At 42.7% G+C, this 21,013-nt stretch overlaps 1 protein-coding gene across 1 annotated transcript in view; it reads left to right on the top strand.

The window, feature by feature from the left end:
* Nucleotides 1–21,013, top strand: part of LOC142095479 (uncharacterized) — a 37,472-nt gene that overhangs the window by 8,349 nt on the left and 8,110 nt on the right. The window contains exons 2-10 of the mRNA XM_075178424.1: nt 1,648–1,790; nt 1,920–2,111; nt 2,236–2,314; nt 2,547–2,644; nt 2,768–2,876; nt 4,953–5,772; nt 13,069–13,169; nt 16,047–16,120; nt 16,729–16,848. Coding sequence (XP_075034525.1) covers nt 1,648–1,790; nt 1,920–2,111; nt 2,236–2,314; nt 2,547–2,644; nt 2,768–2,876; nt 4,953–5,772; nt 13,069–13,169; nt 16,047–16,120; nt 16,729–16,848 — 1,736 coding nt within the window. The remainder of the gene's footprint in view (nt 1–1,647; nt 1,791–1,919; nt 2,112–2,235; nt 2,315–2,546; nt 2,645–2,767; nt 2,877–4,952; nt 5,773–13,068; nt 13,170–16,046; nt 16,121–16,728; nt 16,849–21,013) is intronic.

The raw sequence follows: 21,013 nt of genomic DNA, 5'->3' as shown, positions 1-21,013 counted from the left end.
TATCGGGGATAAGGTCACCTATAAAAAAAGAAAAAAAAGAGATGGGTTTTCAAACAGCATCTAAAGATTTGAAGGCTATGGGAATGTCTGATTGGGTGTGGTAGGGACTTCCATAAGTGGTAAGTAGCACAGGAGAAGTCTTGTGGGCGTTAGTGAGAGGTGGTTTTCTGAGATGATGCAAGGCCAAGATCAGAGATAGATCTAAGAGGGCGGGAGGGAGAGTATTTTGATATGAGATTTGAGATGCATGAAGGGGTGTTGTTATTGAGGGCTTTGTAGGTAAGGGTGTCATTTGAATTTGATCCTGGAGGACACAGGGAGCCAATTTAGGGATTTGCAAAGGGGTGCAGCAGATGTCGAGCAGTGAGAGAGGAAAATCACCATTTATTTATATAGCGCCACTAATTCCGCAGCGCTGTACAGAGAACTCGCTCACATCAGTCCCTGCCCCATTGGAGCTTACAGTCTAAATTACCTAATACACACACAGACTGACAGCGAGAGAGAGAGAGAGAGAGACTAGGGTCAATTTTGATAACAGCCAATTAACCTACTGTTTTTGGAGTGTGGGAGGAAACCGGAGCACTCGGAGGAAACCCACGCAAACACGGGGAGAACATACAAACTCCACACAGAGAAGGCCATGATTCAGAATTGAACTCCTGACCCCAGCGATGTGAGGCAGAAGTGCTAACCACTTAGCCACCGTGCTGGATGGATTGAACTGTGGATATATGGGTGTCAGGAATGCCAAATAGCAGGAGGTTGCAATAGTAAAGACGGGAGATGATGAGAGAATGGATAAGAGTTTTGTTAGCATGTTGAGTAAGAAAAGGGCGTATTCTGACAATGTTTTTAAGGTGGAATCAACAGGACTGGGAGAGTCTGGAGGTTTTGACAGTGAAGGAGATTTGAGGGCAGGTGGTGACTCTGGAAGGACTCTGGAAGGAGGGCTCTGTTTTGGACATGTTGAGCTTTAGGTAGTGTTGGGACATCCATGTGGAGATAGCAGAAAGACAGTTGGTTACATGAGATAGTATAGAAAGATATAGGTCAGGGGAAGTGGGTGTCATCTGCATAGAGGTAGTATTGGAGTCCGAATGAGCGAATTAGTACCCCAAGAGAAGAGGTGTACAATCAAAAAAATTAAAGGGCCAAGAACAGAGCCTTGTGGGACCCAAGGTAGCATTCATTTAAATCCAGAAATCTGCTGAGCAAAACCCTTTGCCAGCCCCTGCAAGCTGGCTGCCACTCCACTGGACCACCAGGGAACAGTAGGCACATGTAACTCCCTGTTTTCATTCGTTTTTCATCCAGTAAATAACTAATATGTAAAATAATTTTATTTAATATTCATAGGTAAAGAAAATGAGCCTTAGCTGTTTTTTCTCCCAGAAAATTAGTGGAGAAACCAGGAACAGATATTTTTGTGCTCTGTGAAATGTTCATGTTTGAAAACATAATTTCCTGGCTCTTTTTTTTTTTTTCCTTTCACTTTTTCTCCCCATCCTTTATCTTTTTGTCATTTGTCTCCCTCTTCAGGCTTCTTTACATTCTCACAATATCCCACTTTGTTCCTTCTTAACTGTGCAATATACATATGTCATTCCTACATTCCTTTTCATGTATTTCATCTTCTATTTCTAGATCGAACTGACACCTGCCTACAGGGGAGTGAGTCCTGTATAAGTCATCTGACTGAGTTACGGAGAATGGATAAAGACAGTTGTAACTTAGCTGAGAAGTTACTAAATCTCACTTTGGAAGTCATCTACCTTCTGACTGGAGAGGTGAGATATTCTGGGAATGTAACAGTGACATCACTCTTATCCCTATTCAGAAAAAATAGACCTGTCTGGAGAGGTGAGGTATTCTGGGAATGTATATGATGATTTATTATTGTCTCGTTCAATACACAGGATTACACAGTAGTGAATAAGACATCTGGTGAGTGTGAGGCACCCAGCAACCGTCCCTGTGTGTCAGGAGGATTGAGCAGGACCCAGAGCCCCATCACGGAGCCTCCACCTCACTCACTGATACATGAGAGGAACAATGACCAGAGGATTCTAGAACTCACCAACAAGATCATTCACCTGCTGACTGGAGAGGTGACTGCTGGGAATGGGACATTCTACAGTAACACCAGGGGATGTGTCTGGGTGATGACTGTATCATTGTGTGTGTCAGGTTCCTATAAGGTGTCAGGATGTCACTGTCTATTTCTCCATGTAGGAGTGGGAGTATTTAGAGGGACACAAGGGTCTGTACAAGGACGTGATGATGGAGAATCACCGGCCCCTCACATCACTGGGTAAGAGGAGACTTCCATTTATTTTAGAGGGCAGAGCAGATTTGAGGACCACCAATCATTCACTACAGTGGGAATTTTTACAGAAATCTCAGCTGATTTTTTTCCTCGTGCCCCATAGAGGTGCGAGGAAAACTGAGCAGAGATTTTTCCATAGTAACAGTAAAAATGCGCAGCTCCGATGAACCTCAGAACATCGCAGCTAATTGAATTTTCCCCTATGTGTGTTTTGCAGATGGATCCAGTAACAGAAATACCCTAGAAAGATGTGCCCATCGTCTTTATTCACAGAGTCATACAGAAAAAATTTCCCATATTCCACAAGAGTGTCAGGTAGATGGTTTAGTGTCTCAAAATAATTCTACACTATATGATCTGCATTGTATCTGTGTGGGTCATATACACTGATATTCTTCTGTGTAATCTCAGTTCATTGGGTATTATTGGGCATTTTAGGCTGAAGATCTAATTGTTATTAAAGTAGAAGATATAGAGGAAGAAGAGACGTATGTGAGGGGCGATCAGCAGTGTAAGGAGGAGGAAACCCCTACAGATATCAGCACAGGTGAGTAATAAGCACTAAATACAGAAATCACATTCTCCTTGTTCAGTCACTACAACAATCTCTTATTCTACACCCTCCTCTGTCAGTACAGATTAATGGGGAGCAAGTATCTGCCCAGTGGGGGAGTCAGGAGCCATCAGCCCCTATTAGACTCCTGCTCTCCTCACATCATATCATTGTGCTACCAGCCAAGAGATCTGACCAGTCTCCTCCACACACTCTCTGGTGTTTCTTTCACTTTAAAATCCCCCAACAAAGACAATGGGAGGGAGAACCATGTAACGGGGGCAAGTCTCCATGTTTGAACTTCATAATCCATCTAGTGGCACAGAGAAAGAAGCAGTTTGGAACCGTGAGAGCACATTAGTCTTATTCCAGTTGACCCTGAACCCAGAAATAACCCTAAAAGCTGAGGAATATGCCTGACACACTTTGATGTCCAAAGTACTCAGATATAGCAAGATGTCATCAACTTAGAGCGATAGGAGCTCTACATGGGAACCTACCTGACCACACTATAGATGAGCAGACCAGGACAGGCTTCAGTTTGTTTGCTAGTGCAAATAATTGGGGGATGATCAGAACTCCTGTCTAATGCCACGTCAAAGAGAACAAATCAACCGACTACTGAAAAAGGGAAAGGATATGGGAGGGGCAGCAGTTCTGAATTTGTATTGAGAACAGTAACCAGAATTAGAGGTAGGAATTGTATCCATTGCTATAAGCAGGGAGCTTGTTGGGTCCGGAAGTCACTGAACATGGAGTGGCTGAGTGCTGATTTTGAGCAAATTGTCTAAGCTTATCTGCTACCATTGTTCTCAGTTTATCAAAGAGCCAGTAAGAGCTAAATTTGTGCAATAAAGGTTTAGTGAAAATCAAGCATTTCTCAGACTTCACGCATTGTGCACAACGGCCCTCTATAGTCTGCTTTCTACACTATCCACCAGGTTTGAGCTGTGCTTTCTACAACAGTCTTCAGGATTGTTCTACTTTCTACCATATGGATGAGGACTGGGGTCTGCTTTCTTCACTAGCCTTTGCGCTCATCTGCTTTGTGTACTAGCAACCAGGATAGTGTTACAGTACTGGTTATTTCTAGGAGACGACCAGTTGGCTGGGGTTGCTATCAGAAACCACACGACAAGCGAGGCTGCTTAGTCCTGAATGGGACGGGTCATGAGAGACAACGCTCAATGGGGAAGGGTAATAAGTAACGTTTACTTTTGCTCGCACCTCTATGGGACACAAAAGTGAGCGCTACTTTCACTAAATAAAATCGCCCAGTACTGTCTTGCGCCATAAAAACAGGACACTGGTAACCAAAATTCCAACGTTGATCGGCAGGAGTGATGCCCTCCATAAAGGTGGCATTCAGGTGTGGTCTCCTTATTATAATTATTCCAAAGTGCTGGTTGAAGTAAGTGAACAAAAATGTGCAGTCAATGTGTTGATGGTGCACCTATGGTCCGTAGCTGGTATTGGTTCTTCACGAATCGCAAACCAGGATTAGAACCTGTTCACTTGTTACCAGCGTCAGGCCAGCTTTGTATTATATACTCGCCATGAGGTTTGGTTTATATTATACATTAGTCCTTAGATCTGATTATTTTACACTATTAGCCATAAAATTTTGCTCTGAATGCCATCAGATTTGGGTCTGTGTTGTACGTTAGCTATTAGATTGGGATCTGTATTATACACCAGCCATCAAATTAAGGTCTGTATTTTACACTAACTGTTGGATTAGAGTCTGTATTGTATATCAGCTACAAAACTAGTTATGTGGTGCACTAATGTGTTTTCGTGGGGTTTTTTTTGGTTTTTTTTTAAAGCCTATTGTCACCTTACTATTGAATTACAATTTATATTAAGTTATCTATAATATTCAACTTATGTCTCTATAACCATTTTACAACATTCAAGACCAGACATGTACACAAACTGTTCATAATTTACAGCTTTCAATAAGTTGGGTTCATTTATATTACATTTTGGAGTACTACAATCTACCTCAATTTACAAAAAAAATCTCTGCAGCAAATATCTATATTACATATACGTTTTTATGCCCAGCAGACGACTACAACAGTAACAATACTTTGAAGGGAAATCTCATTTTGCCACCAAATTGTGAAGTAGAAAATAAAGACGTCATACAAGATTCTTCAGGAGAAAACCCTATTACCGCAAATATATATGAAGTACTTCACAATGCAGACTTATCACCTGCTCCTTTAAATCAGGAATGTTTTCCTGATAAATCGAGTATTGTTACTCAAAATAAAGTTCACACAGGTGGTAAACTATTTCCATGTTCTCAATGTGATAAATGTTTTACCAACAGTGCAAATCTTTATAGACATCAGAGAATTCACACGAAGGAGAAGCCATTTTCATGTTCTGTATGTGGGAAATGTTTTACACAGAAATCACATCTTAATATACATCAGATAGTGCACACTGGTGAAAAACCATTTCCGTGTTCTGAGTGTGGGAAACGTTTTAGGCAGAAATCAGATCTTCTAAAACATCAAAGAATTCATACAGGTGAGAAGCCATTTCCCTGCCCTCAGTGTGGGAAATGTTTTACAAAGAAATCAGATCTTGTAAAACATCAGAGAACTCACACTGGAGAGAAACCATATCCATGTAGTGAATGTGGGAAATGTTTTACACAGAAATCAAGCCTTGTTAATCATCAGAATATTCACACAGGCAAGAAGCCATTTTCATGTTCTGATTGTGGGAAATGTTGTACACAAAAATCAGAACTTGTCAGACACCAGAGAGTTCACACCGGTGAGAAGCCATTTTTATGTTCTGACTGTGGAAAATATTTTACACAGAAATCAAGTCTTGTTAACCATCATAAGAGAATTCATACACATTTACAAACGTAAAAAGCTGTGAAAATATCTCATTAACCTTTTTTTTTATTAAGTTACAGTACCAGTTTGTATCTGAAATATTGGACCCACTTGCACATTTGTGTTGTGTTTTGGGTTTACTGGTACACTGGTAAAAAACTGGTTTACTGGTAAAAAAGGCTTTATGTTTTATTTAAAGCAGAATAACGTGATAAATGGTTTTACCTACAGTGTAAAACTTTGTAAAACAGCAAAGAAATCATACTTGAAAAAAGTCTTCTTTTTAGATTTATTTTTTTTTTAGATATTTTTACAGGAAAAAAGGCTAAGTGAGGTCAGCCCGTGTTTCTACATTACAGTGCAGATCTGTTCACTGATTGAATTATATTCTATCACAAAGGGATTTTTTTTTTTAGATCAGGGAGTAAATGTACCAATCTGAGAGTTCTCCGGTGGATTTGAAAAGTGGAGATGTTGCCTATAGCAACCAATCAGATTCTAACTGTCATTTTGTAGAGTGTGCTAAATAAATGATAGCTAGAATCTGATTGGTTTTTCAAACCCGCCGAAAAACTCTCAGCTTGATACATTTACTCCCAGATGTCAATATACTGATTAACAATGTGTCCTGTGTCTGTAAACCAGCATAGTCAGTCTCTTATCCGGTCCAAGTTTGATACCCTCTAGGAAATAGCATTATATACATTTTACATTCTTTGTTTACTAACTATGGGCCTGATTCATATCCATACGTAAGTCCATTAGGGTGCTGTATCTTGCATCAATTCGCTCTGCGCTCAAAACCAGAATTACGCCTATGAGCGCAAATTGCATCCAATTCATGTCTAAATGCAAATGACACTTACAACTTCAAGGGCAGAATGTGTGTGGGAAGGGGCAGATGAACGGAGACAGTAAGGGCTGCTGAGGGCGTTCCAACACAGACGCAGCCTATTCAGTCCTGGGTATCTTGTAATTACACTTTTTTTAGCCGTATCATTTTCACCAGCTACAGGGCAAGTGTAAGTGCCAACTGATAGGGATGCCCATCACGGCATGGCCTTTGTATTATAAACTAAATGTATATGTGCCACTGGATGGCAAAGAACGTGTATGCAAGTAAGAGAGACTCCATCAGAACTTCCCCCAACTTGTCCAGCTTCAAACGGGCCTTAAAAACCCACCTTTTCCTTAAAGCCCTCCAGTCCCCCACCTAATTGACCTCCTCCCGGGGTCCCCCTACCCCCCTCCCACTCCTGCCCTCCCTCCTGTCCCCCTCTTACCTCCCTCCTTTTCTTTCTCCTCTCCCCTCCTCTCCGTCTCAGCCCCGTTCTCCCCATTCCCTCCTCCTACCATTGCGTCTCTGTCCGTCCTACCCTCCCCTTAGATTGTACGCTCCTTCGAGCAGGGCCTCCTTTCCCTCTGTTCTCCACCACCTTAACTCTGCTCTCCAGCTCCTTGTCTCTTCCGTGGGGTCCTCCTGCCCTTCTACCCCCTTCTCTACCCCGCTGGGGGCTCTCACCTCTCATCTAGCTGTACATCGAGCTTCTGAGTTACTGTGCTTTTTGTTAACTGTACCGTGCTGTCTCACCCTGTATCGTGTTTCTGTCTGTCTCTGTACGGCGCTACGGATACCTAGTGGCGCCCTATAAATAAAAATTAATAATAATAATAATATAACAAAACACAATGTGTGTACAGTACTTATTAAGAACATCCTAATTTATGTATGTAAAACATTTTTTAAAGCACATTTGTATTAATAATTATAGTATTATGTGTTCATTTATTTGCTACAATATTTTTTGTCAAATGCGTTGTGACTTTACATTGCACATCTGCATGGGCATATCCTGCGCTCTGTTCTGTCTGGTAACATATGGAACGTAACGTTTGCAGAGAGCGCACTTACACCCAAGATCAAATTGAAATGCATCTTGAGATCCGCACTAACTTAATTACGGGCAGAATTACGCTCAAGTTCTCTGCTTTTTTTTTTTAAACGCAAGTTGTGTTCATATATTTATCTGGCCCTATAGGGCTAATTCTAAACAATTGGCTGCAGGAATTTATTTTATTTAATTTTTTTTTACATTCATAAAACTATTGAATAACTGATTTTTATCAGTTGTTGGTTTGACATATACATCTGTGTGAATCTGATCATGCTTAAAACCCCCCAGAAATGTCACTTCGATGTATGGCGGATTTGTCCCATAGATTGTAAGCTTGTGAGCAGGGCCCTCTTACCTCTGTCTGTATTATCCGGTTTTGTTTTATTACTGTGTTTGTTCCCAATTGTAAAGCGCTACGGAAGTTGCTGACGCTATATAAATAAATGTTGGTGGTTGTAGGAGCATAAATTACTTGTTTTCTTTATTTTAGAAAGTTAATACATTTAAATAAAAAAGTTGTGGTGTCTAAAACCATAAGTTTGTTCTGGGCTGGCAGTATCAGTAAAGCGGATTTGAGCATCCAAACCATAAAATTCATCATAGAAGGGTATCAAGGAGTCTAAGTGGCCATATGAGAAATGTGTCCTCAGTGTATGGCTACCAGACAATGGTGGGTGGAGGACACCTTGGACAATACATTCTGACCATACCAGTACATTTATGTGTTTCTTTCAAATACATGCTCCCAGCATCCATGTATTGGATGTTTACTGTTAGTGGTTACAGAGGATTTCAGCACTCAGTATTGCACCTATACACAGGTTACAGATCATGCTGAATCACCCCCAGAACAGTTCTAACATACATACATACATACATACATACATACATACATACATACATACATACATACATGCCTATCATATCTGCCACCATCTATTAAATTAGGGCAATAGGACCCCAACGCTCTGTCACACAAATATACCCACTATGGTCCCTATTAGTTAACCCACACACCAGCATTCAAAGGGTTAACATTTCAAAACTGTTATACAAATGTATACGCTGGCACACCCATGCTCCTTGTTCGGATCAAAGGTTAACACATCACATCCTAGCACTCGAAGTATTCATACAGTCTGCCCTACAAATGGTTAGTACAGTCCAGTAATCAAAGGGTTAGCAGGGTCAAGCAAATATTTATAGTCATAAAAAGGCTTATGGATTTGTTAGAGTAACAAGGACAAAACTTTTCAATTTTAGATTTAATATATAAAGGTACAAGGCATTTGATCTAACAAAATAAAACCTAATAAATTACATACAAGAAAAATGCAAAACCGTTACAAAATAAAGGGATAAAAATACAGAAATATAACACTTATGGTTTGTATTGTCTGCCAGGGAAATGGACAAACTAGGACAGATTCACTAATAGAGCCCCAAAAAGACTGATAATTTGCTATATCACACACAGGGAATATTGACACAAAACTAACCTGAACCCCTTATTTTACACATCCCTGCAAAACGAGATCTATTCAGAGCCCAATGAGGCCTGTCGGGATTCCTAGTATGAACACCACAGAGAGTAATGTAAATGAAACTAGGTAGTTTATTTAAACTCGGACAATACTGATAAACCTGAGATGAAGTAAATAAAAAGGCAGATAACACAAGTACTGGATAACTGCACAAAAGGCTAACTGCAAGTGCTGGATAGTCTGTGTAAGCAGGTTTGGCTGGAAAGCTAAAGACTCTGGTTTTCCAAGGTACACAGTGGATTATAAAATATTGAATGTCTGGATTGCCAGATAAAGCCAAGAAGCTTGTGAGATGGTTACCAAGCAGGTGAGGTGATCTGCAGCCACAGAGAGTCCAAAAGTCAAGATAAAGCTGGATGCCAGACATGTGAGATGATTTGGGAGTCAGCCAGGATCAGAACACAGAAGTTACACTGAGAAAACATCAGCAGCACAGACAGTTAACTGGCCCAGACTGCAGGGAGAGGTAGGCTCTTAAAGGCCAGAGACAGGTGAGCATGATCCGTTTCCAATGATGACAGCTTAACCCTTTGTAGGCAGGATCAGGGGAAGCCACAGCAGCATCTAGGGAGGAGCTGAAGACAAAGTCTATGGGTAGTGAACTGGCATCAACCGGGAGTTATATTGGGCTCACTAACAGACACTTATGGGATGGTGCCCTGCGGTACTTCCGCACTTAGACATCTATTTGTAATAAATATAAGGTTTATTTAGATTCTCAGGATCACTCAAATGGCTGTAACACTAACAAAAATTGCATAGTACATGGTATGCGAAAAAACCAAACACGTAGGGATAACAATACTTTACATAAATGAGCTTCGGTCATTGGTTGCAGATGTAGTCATTTTAGATATGCTAGGAAGCTCCAAGGATTCACCAATCTCTCCTCTCTGCCTGATACACCAGCGGTCTGCCAAATACAACCTTGTTTTTGCGGGAACACAAAAATTAACAGACTCTGTTATAGATCAGCTATCGGCAAAGCCATGCAATGTCTGTACAGTCAATCCTTTATCCTGAGCCGTGTTATATCCGGACAGTCCAGTGGAAGCTGAAACCTCCAGTCAGTCCTGTGAAGTCAAAAGAGAATCCTTATCCATCCTGGGCACAGTCTTTTTAAGCACTCCTGAGTAACTGGTCCTTGGGGGGAGAGGGTGAAGGAATAAGCACCCTTCTCTAGTGACCTCATTGTGTGACCCTTATCTATTGGGGTAATTGTCAGATACTGGTGTTACTTTGCCACACTAATGCCTTCCATATGCTATTTTGTTTTATTAAAAGCCAGGAAAGGTGCTACCTTCACCCATGTTCCCAAAAAAGTGCAAACACTCAAAAACGTGTACAGGGGCGCACGCAGGGGGGGGGTTCTGAGTCTCCAGAACCCCCCCCCCTCCGCGGATCGTAGTCGGGCAAAAAGAATGTTTTTAAACATGCAAAAGATTTTTTCTATTACAGCACCGCCGCAACGCTTCTGTCACAGCGCCGCGGCTGCTGTATACCTCACAAGCGGCGAGAAGGAGCTGCTGCGCATGCGCGAGCGCAGCAGCTCCTCCCTTGAATACCCAGCATCACCCATCCTGGCTTCCCTGGGGCACGGTAGGGCTTGATATTTCAATTAATATATAGTAAAATATCGTCAGATACTGGCCACAATCAATCTGATTTACTGTTGTATTAATAGAACAAAGACTCTATTTCTGGGCAGCCTGCAGGATACGCAGAGCTGTGTTATTGTATATAAATATTGTATTATAGGATTAAAAAAGGATTCCTCTACTTTTTTAATCCTATAATACAATATTTATATATACTCACACAGCTCTGAATACCCTGCAGGCTGCCCAGAAATAGAGTCTTTGTTCTATTAATAAAAAAACTACATCAGATTGATTGTGGCCAGTATCTGATTTCACCCTGTAACCCAATAATAAATAAATAAATATATATATATATATATATATATATATATATATTAGTCCAAACTATGTGTCATGTTATAAGTGGGTTTTTTTTCATGTGCATTAGCAATGTTAGTTTTAATGTGTGTTATCAATGTTATTTTGATGTGCGGTATCAGTGTTAATTTTAATGTGGAGTATAATTTCTAGTTTTAATGTGTTTTATCAATGCTATTATCTTATTGTGGCGCTTTATTTTTTGAGTTGTATTTTTGCTTTGTTCAGAATTCAACTATTTGGAAACCCCCCCTTAAAAATCCTGCGTTTCCCCCTGAGGGGTGCAGTATTCAGTCTCTCCTCTAAAGAGGAAGGACCCCTCTATCCCTGAACCTGGGGACCAAAAGGTTCCTTAGGGGATCAAGGGTCTTCAGACCTCCTTCGCCACAATGCTTGCCGGGGTCGTTTTGTCCGGGGTTCTGCCGGAGCTTCCCCCAGGACACCAAATTTTCTGCCCCACCTGGAAGGAAGAGTGGATGTCGGGTGTTTTGGGGAGATGTCAGCCACAAGGATCACATCACCTCTCCTAGATTCAGTGTAGCTGAAAAGTGGGACTTGTGCACCGTTCCATACTCTCAAGCCAGGGTCACCACTCCCCAAGTGATTTCAGGCACCCCCGGATCACTACTCTGGGTCCAATATGTCCTGAGCTTTCAAGCTACTGACCTCTTGGCCAGAGGACCATCCATTATGAGAGGGCCCAACCTACCCTCCTAAGATGCATGTGCCAATATAACGTAGTTTTAATACGACAGATGTATTCTTGCTTGTTTACTGCATCCCATAGTTCATAGTTAATCTGGTAGGTAGTGGTGTGGTGGTTTCCAGTGTTACTGTTATTATGTTTCAAGGGTGGTTATGGGTAATTGACGGGACCAGCATGGGTTGCAGTATCCTGTCCCACCACTGAGACAGGAAGTCCCAGACCAGCTGGAAGCTGAACCTCAGGGAAAAAGCATGTGAAGGGAGTTACCTAGCCCTTATCAGGACCCAGCCCCTCAGTTACTTGAGTCGGTCCACATTGTTTCGGGCTGTAACCAGCTAGACAACCAGGAGTTGTAAAAGCAGTGGGAACTAGGGAGGGACAGCCCTGTAACAGCCCCTTATGACAGCTGCCAATCCCTGAGGGATAATATATCTAATCCCACCAATGGGCTAGTCCTGAGAGCATGGGAAATTCTTCACTTGCTTGGGCTCTAATACGCTACACTGGGCTCTCAGCCCCTCCAGGGCCACTCTCGCTGCTGTCACACTGCCCCTTGCAGCTGTTCTACCTCTCTAGGATATATATTTCCTTCCTTGATACAGCCACACTGCTGCAGACAGTGATGCCCCCCTCTTTCACTGGGGTCCCCTCTTTCCTTGTTGTCTTTCCTCATCCCCCTCCTCTAATACATTCTGGCTACCAGCCACAAACTTACTCCCAGTACATACCAGGCAACCCGAGACAAAGGGGGCATATGCCCCTGGGCTGGTCCCATAGTGGGCTACCTTGTGCTGGGTCACCAGGCTATATGCATTTATTTTCCTTTAAAATGTTCCTAATAGGCTGCTGAGCCGAGCAGCCCCCCTCCCCCCAGGGTTAAAGTTTGCCAGCCCTCCCCTGCCCGAGACCTCTTCTTCTCCATCCTGAGGCCTCGGATATCACATTCTGCTATGACTCCTCTCTAAACGGGAAGCCTGAGTATTGTATAGTCTCAGGTCCCATGTGACCAGCCCAGCAGTTATACTGGGTATATTTGTGCTTCAGTCAAAATCAGTTACACGGCTGTCACCATCACCACTTCCCCTCATATCTCCCAACATTTGGAGGTCCGAAAGAGGGACACATTGGCCACGCCCAGTGGATACAAATCCCCGCCCACTAGCGGTCTTTTGCGCATGCGCAGTAGCATTTTCAGGACACATCCTGCCCCTTTTCCTCCTAGACCACCGGGGAAACTGGCTGCTATGTCCGCTCCGATATCGGGACAAATTGTAAATCTGCGGGAACAGCGGGTCAGTCCACTGAAATCGGGACACTTGGGAGGTATGACCTATGAGACTCACACTTCAGCACCAACTCACCCTCCAGGGACCACAACTGCAGTCATGAAAGAACAGTTGCTATTCCCGGGGATTCCGTCCTCAGAACACAATCTGCACATATGTAAAGATCTGCCCCAGACTACACTAATGAGGAGATGGGACTTAATAAATGTAACCAAAGCTCTTTGTCACGAACAGCACTCACCTGAGTCTGCGTGATGCATATGTGACACAGGGTCAACCACAAAGACAACCACCTGGTCTGTCTAAAATGATTAAATCCTTCCCTATCTATGCCACACACTAGCTTTGCGATACTAATTACCACCACCAAGGTTTTTCGGACAAGAGCTGAAACTCTTATTTAGGAAGCCTTCGGTTCTCCCTAGCATTAATCCAACACAATTTACTTTAATCAGAGTTCACACAATCCACAAGGTTTGCACAGTTTCAATTAGGTAGCGTCTGGACCAAACTGTCGCGTGAATTCATAAGAACACAGAGACTAGAACTTATTAAGTGTAATTTAATATGAAAAATACATCCACAATGCTTAAGATAAAAAGATAATAAAATGACATACAAAAATAGTGCAATTGTTTCTTATAAAATAAAAAGGATAAAACACAGAATTGATACCTCACTTAGAATCAAGTTTCTGGGCTGGGAGAAGCAGAAAAAATTGAACCTCTTCAATTAAATGACTCCCTCAGAACCCAGCTACAGGGCCCACAGCCCCCCCCCCCCCCTTCCTGTGACCTTATTCAGCTGGAATCTGTCATTTACATACAACCCAGTCTCTGCAGGTGGCCTGTCTGGGGCCTCCCAAACATGTGTGAGATTTAATTGTCTTGCAAGAGATTTCTTCAAAGGCTTTCACATTTGCGTCCTGCCATAAATGGCATAAGGTGCCACTCTTATCTACCAGCCCCCCTGGGCAGTTTAACATACACACAACCCATTGATCTAACAGCTTCTAAGAGAACCATGTCCCACTATTTCTAGGAAGTAATTCACAAACATATATTTGCAGATTTATGCCTAAAGATTAGCTTGCACATGACACTCTTCCTTCCCACCTCCTGGTGACTCAGGAGGTTCCACTCCCACAAGGTGCAGACCCCAGAACAATAGTGATGGGTAGTTCACGAATGATTAGTTCAAATGAACTAATCTTCAAAGTGAACTAAATCATTTAGTTCACAGCTCTGGCAAAGATTAGTTCACCAGGAAGTAAAATAAGTGGGAGGAGTTAGAGATAAAGCCGAGCAGCTCCAGCAGCCTCACTCACTGTCTCACTCACACTGGCTCTTTAGTTTCTATTCAGCTCTCTCATTTAATACTCATGAGTCAGTACCTCTAAACTACCAAAGGTGGCGCTGCTGTGCTCAGACATTGTGTGAGACTCTGAGGAGCTGATCACTGACTGAGTCATTATCCTGGCTCAGGAGTTCAATAGTTCATCTAGTTCATTTCACTCTTCTGACTCATATGAATCTCTGACTTATTCCACTCGTCTGAATCTTTTCACTCGTCTGAATCTTTTGAATCATTTAGCTCATGAGTCACAGGATACATTCCCTTCCCTGTCACCTCCAGACACACTGCACTGCTGAGTGCTGCATGCTATATACTGTAGTTCTGTTTACTGCACCATATATACAGGGGAGATGTATTAAACCTTCAAGAGAGATAAAGTGGAAGCGTTGCCCATAGCAACCAATCATTTTATGTAATTTTATAGACTCTGCTAGATAAATGACAGACGCTGATTAGTCATAATTGCCAACATTATGTTGGTTACGTCTGGCAGTTCCTAAAGCGGGGTATGGGCATAGGGGGCGGGGCTTTGTGAATTGCGCCATTTTGGCCCCGCCCCCACTGACGTGATACCTGTTTTGGGTCTTTTTTCATTTGCATATTATGGAAGCAATAAATAATAATAAAAATGTAATTAACTTTGCAGAGATCAACCATGTCACTACTAGTTTTGTATAAGTGATTGCCCTTTTTAAAATATTAAAAATTATCTGATATATTAAAATTATCGGATCATTTTAACAGGACTATAACTCATCTAATGAGGAGTAGTAGATATGCCTACAGTATGTGTAATAGACTAGATCTATGTCTCCAATCACTTCTCTCAGCAGTGTGTTCCAGAGCCAGTGATCTAACTGAACTGAGTCAAATGAGTGCAATAACTAATCTTTTGTGTGAACTAGATCAGAATGAACTAATCTTCCAAGTGAAGTAGATTTCCCATCACTACAGAACAAGACCTTGTGCTGGATGAATCTTAGGACATCCTGCTCACTGCTCCAGCACCAGCTCATCTCCTGAGACCACCTGATCATCCGGACCCCGCCCCCAACCTGCTCACTGCTCCAGCACCAGCTCATCTCCTGAGACCACCTGATCATCCGGACCCCGCCCCCAACCTGCTCACTGCTCCAGCACCAGCTCATCTCCTGAGACCACCTGATCATCCGGACCCCGCCCCCAACCTGCTCACTGCTCCAGCACCAGCTCATCTCCTGAGACCCCGCCCCCTACCTGCCCACTGTATGACTATGCCCCGCCCACGCGTGTAAGCCCCGCCCCTCTGCATTCGGTCTGTGTATATATGCTGGAGGTATGAACTAGTCACGTGGGAATAAGACACGTGCTGCTCACAGCTTGAGAATATACAATCCCTTTCACAGCCCACATTTGCATAGACACGCCCCTCTCTCTAGCTGATCAGAGGCAGCTCTGCCTCCAGTTATTCTGTCTCTGCACACGGCGGCGGCCATTTTGTTGAAGCTCATCTTGGACCCGAAATACATTGTACTGTAGTAACCGGGAGTTCTCTGTAACGTTTCCGTGGGTGAGTGAGGGGGAAGCCGCGGGGACGTCTTGTTTTTACAGGTATCAGGTGTTACTGACATCAGTATAACAATATTATCACAGGTGGAGTATAATGTGTTGTGTTATAATAATACAGGTGGAGCAGACTCTGGTGGTCTGAGGAAAGGTCACTATGTGATGTGTCCTCTATATAAGCCCCTGTAGGGATATTACTGATGAATCTTCTCTGTTTGCATGGCTGAGGGGTCTCCATTATCTGTACATATGGATGGATATTATATCTTGTAGTGTATAATATATTCCTTCCCTGTCTCTGTTCTGCTTCTCAATATATAAGCAAAATAGAGATTTAATATCACTCTTGTAACAAACAGAAAAAGAGATAAATGAGAGTAGCAGGATGGTGTATATTAGAGCGCTGTGCTTAGTCCAGTGGAAAATTATGCATGGCAATAAAGTATATACTTATTGTGACATAAAAGTGACTTCTTAGTGTACACACCTTGGTAATAAGTTATATAGTTTGTTATACGTTATGGTGAATATGTAATTTTGTAACATGTATGATATGGCACGATTGTAATTCCTCTGCACATCAGTCCTCTACCCAATTATATACCCACATAATGCCCCCATATAGCTTTATATTAATGTTTTTTTTATATTAATGTTCGTTTTAAATTTATTCTCTATTTCTAACCCATCTATAGGACAGACTTTCCTGTATATATCATCTGCCTGTCTCACGGACAATGGACGAGGACAAACTTCACATGACTGAGAGGATATTAAATCTCACCCTGGAGATCATCTACCTGCTGACTGGAGAGGTGAGGGATTCTGGGAATATCACAGTGATATCACTCATGTCTCTTTTAATAAAACAGGAACCTGACTAGAGAAGTGAGGGATTCTGGGAATGTCACGGTGACATCACTACATCTGTGAGCGGCAGAGGAAGTAACTAGACCAGGGCACAGTAACAGTGGAATACAGTGAGGGCTTGTGATGATTAGTTGTGAGAGGAGTACTGGGGGAACATGGGCAGGGGCAAACCCAGGATTTTTAAGGGTGCTTTCCAAATAGTTAAATTTGGAACAACAAATAAATAAAGTGCCACAATAAGCCTTCAACATAAATTTTTTGAGGAAGGACAGTGGCATAAGTTTTTTGCTTTTTTAAAAGCCAATACTAATTGCCCTGCGCCCAGCCTTTGGTGGATGCCCTATACTCAGCATGTAAAGTAGAGGACCCGCGGGCGTGCTAGTCTGTGGAAGCCACCACTAATTTGGCCTAGGCTATTGCGAAGCTCACACAGATCATCGCATGTTCTCGGGAACCTGCCATCCTACGCCCATCCGGCGGGAGCATCCCTTCTACCCCTGGGGCTATCTTCCTCCTCAGCTCCTGACGAGCTGTCTTGTATTCCAGGCCTGGTGAGGTCAGTACATGGTCTGGTTCACGTTTCCTTTTCCCGGCCAACGATTATGGAATCTTCCGCAAGGCCTAGACTGTGCTGGTTTTTCAGTCTTGGGAAGGTTCAGACTCTGACTTTTCCTCCCAATATGAGGTGGCTGAATTCTCTAACCTTGAGGTTTCCTCGTGCCCTACAAGGACTCTTCCCTCTCAGTTGGAGGACGTTTTATGTGAAGCTTTGAAGAAGTCTGGTCATAAGTTTCAGGTCCCCCGCAGATTGCTGTTTGTTTATAGTCTCCCAAGCATGGATATGGTGAAATGGGAATACATGCTCCTATAGTTTGCCTATTTAAGACAATCAACATTCCAATTCCGAACGCTGCTACCTTGAGGGATAACATGTATAGGAAAACAGAAACACACTGCAGTAGGAAGCTCCCTTAACCCATCTTTGCTATGGCTTGGGTCAATAAGGTCATCAAAAGGTTTTCACAGCATTTGGCAGAGGGTTTGCTGTCTGGCAGGCACAGATCGGATTTGCTAACTCTGGTGGAGCATATCTTTAAGGCCTCCAAATATCTGGGCATCGCCACCATCAGTTTGTGGCTCATAGGGTCTAGGATTTCATCTTCAGCAGTATCTGCATGATCTTTCATCTGGCTTAGGAATTGGGACGTGGACATATAGAGTCCAAAGGGACTCTGTGGTCACTGCCTTTCTCTGGGGATATTTTGTATGATTCAGAATTGGACAAGATTATTTCCCTGGCCACAGAGGTAATTTCTGCCTGATAATATCCCCAGACTGAAGGGCTCTATGTTTCACCCCTTTCGTTCTCAGGGAAGTTGAGAAGTCAGACATACCTACGCACATCATGAAGGTCAGCAGAAGGGAAAAGAGACTTGGGGATCAAAGCAGCAAGCTTCCAAACCTTCAGAAAACAGTCAGTATGAGGGGCAGGTTACCCACCTGGGATCTCCCGTGCTGGGAGCCTGTCTGCTTCTCTACTGGTATTTTGGTTAATTTCCACCACCGGTGCCTGGGTGAGAGGAATAATTTCTCTGGAATACGTGATAGGTCTCATAAAGTTCCCACCTAGATGGGTTTTCACTTCTGCCTTCCTGGAGAGAACACAAAGAGGTTTGCTCTACGGAACCTATTAAGTCCTTGGTCTCCTCGCGGGTAGTTGTTTGAGTTCTGGAGAAGAAGAAGGGATTGGGGTTTTTCTGAAATTTCTTATTGGTTTTGAAACTGGCCAAGTTCAAGAAGGAGTCCTAGAGGTCTGTCATCAACCGCATGGTGCAGGGCGAGTTTATATTGTTCACGAACATCGAGGACACGTACTTGAATGTTCCAATCTGAGAGGGACGCCAGTTTCTCCTGAGATTTACTGTACAGTCCCACCATTTTCAGTTTCTTGCTCTACTCTTTGTCCTGTTGACAGCGTTCAGGGTGTTCACTGAGATCATGAAAGTGATGGCTGTACTACTGAGATCCTGGTGGGTGACTGTAATACCCTACCAGGATGATCTGCTGATCAATGTGGGCACCCTGGACTTGTTGCAAGGTCATGTTCAAGAGATGGCCGGGACTTTATAATCTCACAATTGGATTAACAACTAGAAGTCCAACCTGACTGTTAATTAGCAGATGGTCTTCCTGTTGTTTTTTGACAGCAGCCAGTAGATAGTGTTCTTACCACAGGAAAAATCCTTGCCGTACAGGCGAATGAACCTATAAATTGATTGAGCAACTTCCACTTCTATATTGTTTGAGCGGCATGTTGGTATCACTAGCTGATGGGGAGAACTGGTACTGTATTGCCATTTGGAGGCTTTTTGGGGTATCTCTTGGTAAGTTAGCTCGGAATTTAAAAACACATGGCCCAAATATAGGGACTCTCACTGTTTAGATTTAGGACAACCCTATTAGCAGAAGCGCCTTGACGGGGAAGGTGGGTTTTCATACATTTACAAATGTGTGCAACTGAGATTTTTGCATTTTTATGTAAAAGTAAAAAAGGCAGCTCCTTTTCTGGTTATAGCAGTGTGTTGCGGGATTTCTCTTTGTGTTTGTCCCTGCTAGTTTGCAAACTGATTTTGATTCACTTTTCCATGAAAGTCCTAGCAAGATGGGCTCTACCATCGAGGTGGCACCTCTGTCTATTTTATCTGTTCCATCAGGCAGGAATCTTGTTGAAGCCCTGATCCCTGGCAGTGTGATTCAGACAATGCTCACAGCCAGAAAGCCAGTTTCTGCGTGGCATCGTCGCAGGGTCTGATAGATTTATATTTCCTTGTGTGAAAGGAAGGGAGTTTCCCTCCACTTTTTGTTTTGTTTACTCTTCTTCTTGCAGGAAGGTCTGGAAGGGGGCTTGAGACTTAGCTCCTTGAAGGTTCAGGTTTCTGCCCTATATGTTTTCTTACAGGGAAAACTGGCATTATTACCAGAAGTGTAGGCTTTCTTGCAGAGAGTGATACTTATGCAGCCTCTATACATGCACCCAGTAGAAGTTTAGGATCTCAGTCTGGTGCTGAGGGCTCTGTCTTGTAGGCCACAGTTTCGGACTAATCCTTTTCAGCCCACGGTGGTCACCAAATTTTTACTTATTCAGAACATTGCGATCCTGGCTTTACACTGAGGTAAGTCCTGGAGGAAGAGGGCTCTCTTCACTATCTGCATGTGTTCAGTGCTTTAAAGACCTATGTCGATAGGACCCATTAAGTGCGTAGGATAAATGACCTCTTGGTCCTCTATGATGTCCACAAGAACAGGCTGCCCAGTGTCTAAACTATTGCTAGGTGGATTAGTTTGGTAACTTATCAGGTTGTCTCCCAGCCAGGAATTGCCTGTTACAAAATTGTGACTGGCACATTTTACCAGATTGGTGGGTGCCTATCTGACGGCGCAGGACTCCGGCTGAGCAGTTGTGCCCGGAGGCCACCAGGTCTACGTACACAAGTTCAACAGTTTTGCGCCCAAAGATGTCAGTTTTGGACGTAAGGTGCTGTGCACTACTTCTTCTGGGCACACCCTTCCGTAGGAACATCTTTTGAACATCCCCCATAGGTGAAAGAGAAAATGTGATTTTCTCTTTCTATTTCTTCTTAATTGGTTAAAATCTGGCATTGAATATTTATCATCTGTTGCACTTGTATGCTGTTTATTATACACCTGTATTATATTCTTTTATACTTTGATTTATTCTTCTACTTATTTATGTCCTATGCGTAGGACTTGTGTTCATTTTCACTATGTTTGTATGTACTCAATGCCTTTACCAAAATGTTTATTAAAAAAAAATAAAAAAATCTGTAGTCCCAACCTATGGGAGTATATGGGGAAGGAGTTTGAATTTTTGGAGGGAGATTTGGGCATAAGCTCCTCTACCGCAACTAAATATATATATATATCCCAGTGTTTCCAGCGTTCCGCTCTGGACAAAAAGATTTAATGGAAGTATAAAAATCCCAGTTTTCCTATAGGTTGCAGGCTTGTGGGCAGGATCCTCTAACCCCTCTTGGCTGTCTGATAATAACCAGTCTCGTTTTTTTACTGGGTCTGTTCCCAATTGTAAAG

The sequence above is a fragment of the Mixophyes fleayi genome, chromosome 6 (assembly GCF_038048845.1).
Source record: "Mixophyes fleayi isolate aMixFle1 chromosome 6, aMixFle1.hap1, whole genome shotgun sequence".
Taxonomy (NCBI): Eukaryota; Metazoa; Chordata; class Amphibia; order Anura; family Limnodynastidae; genus Mixophyes; species Mixophyes fleayi.
Note: the sequence above shows the minus strand (reverse complement) of the source record. Positions and strands in the feature narration are given on the sequence as shown.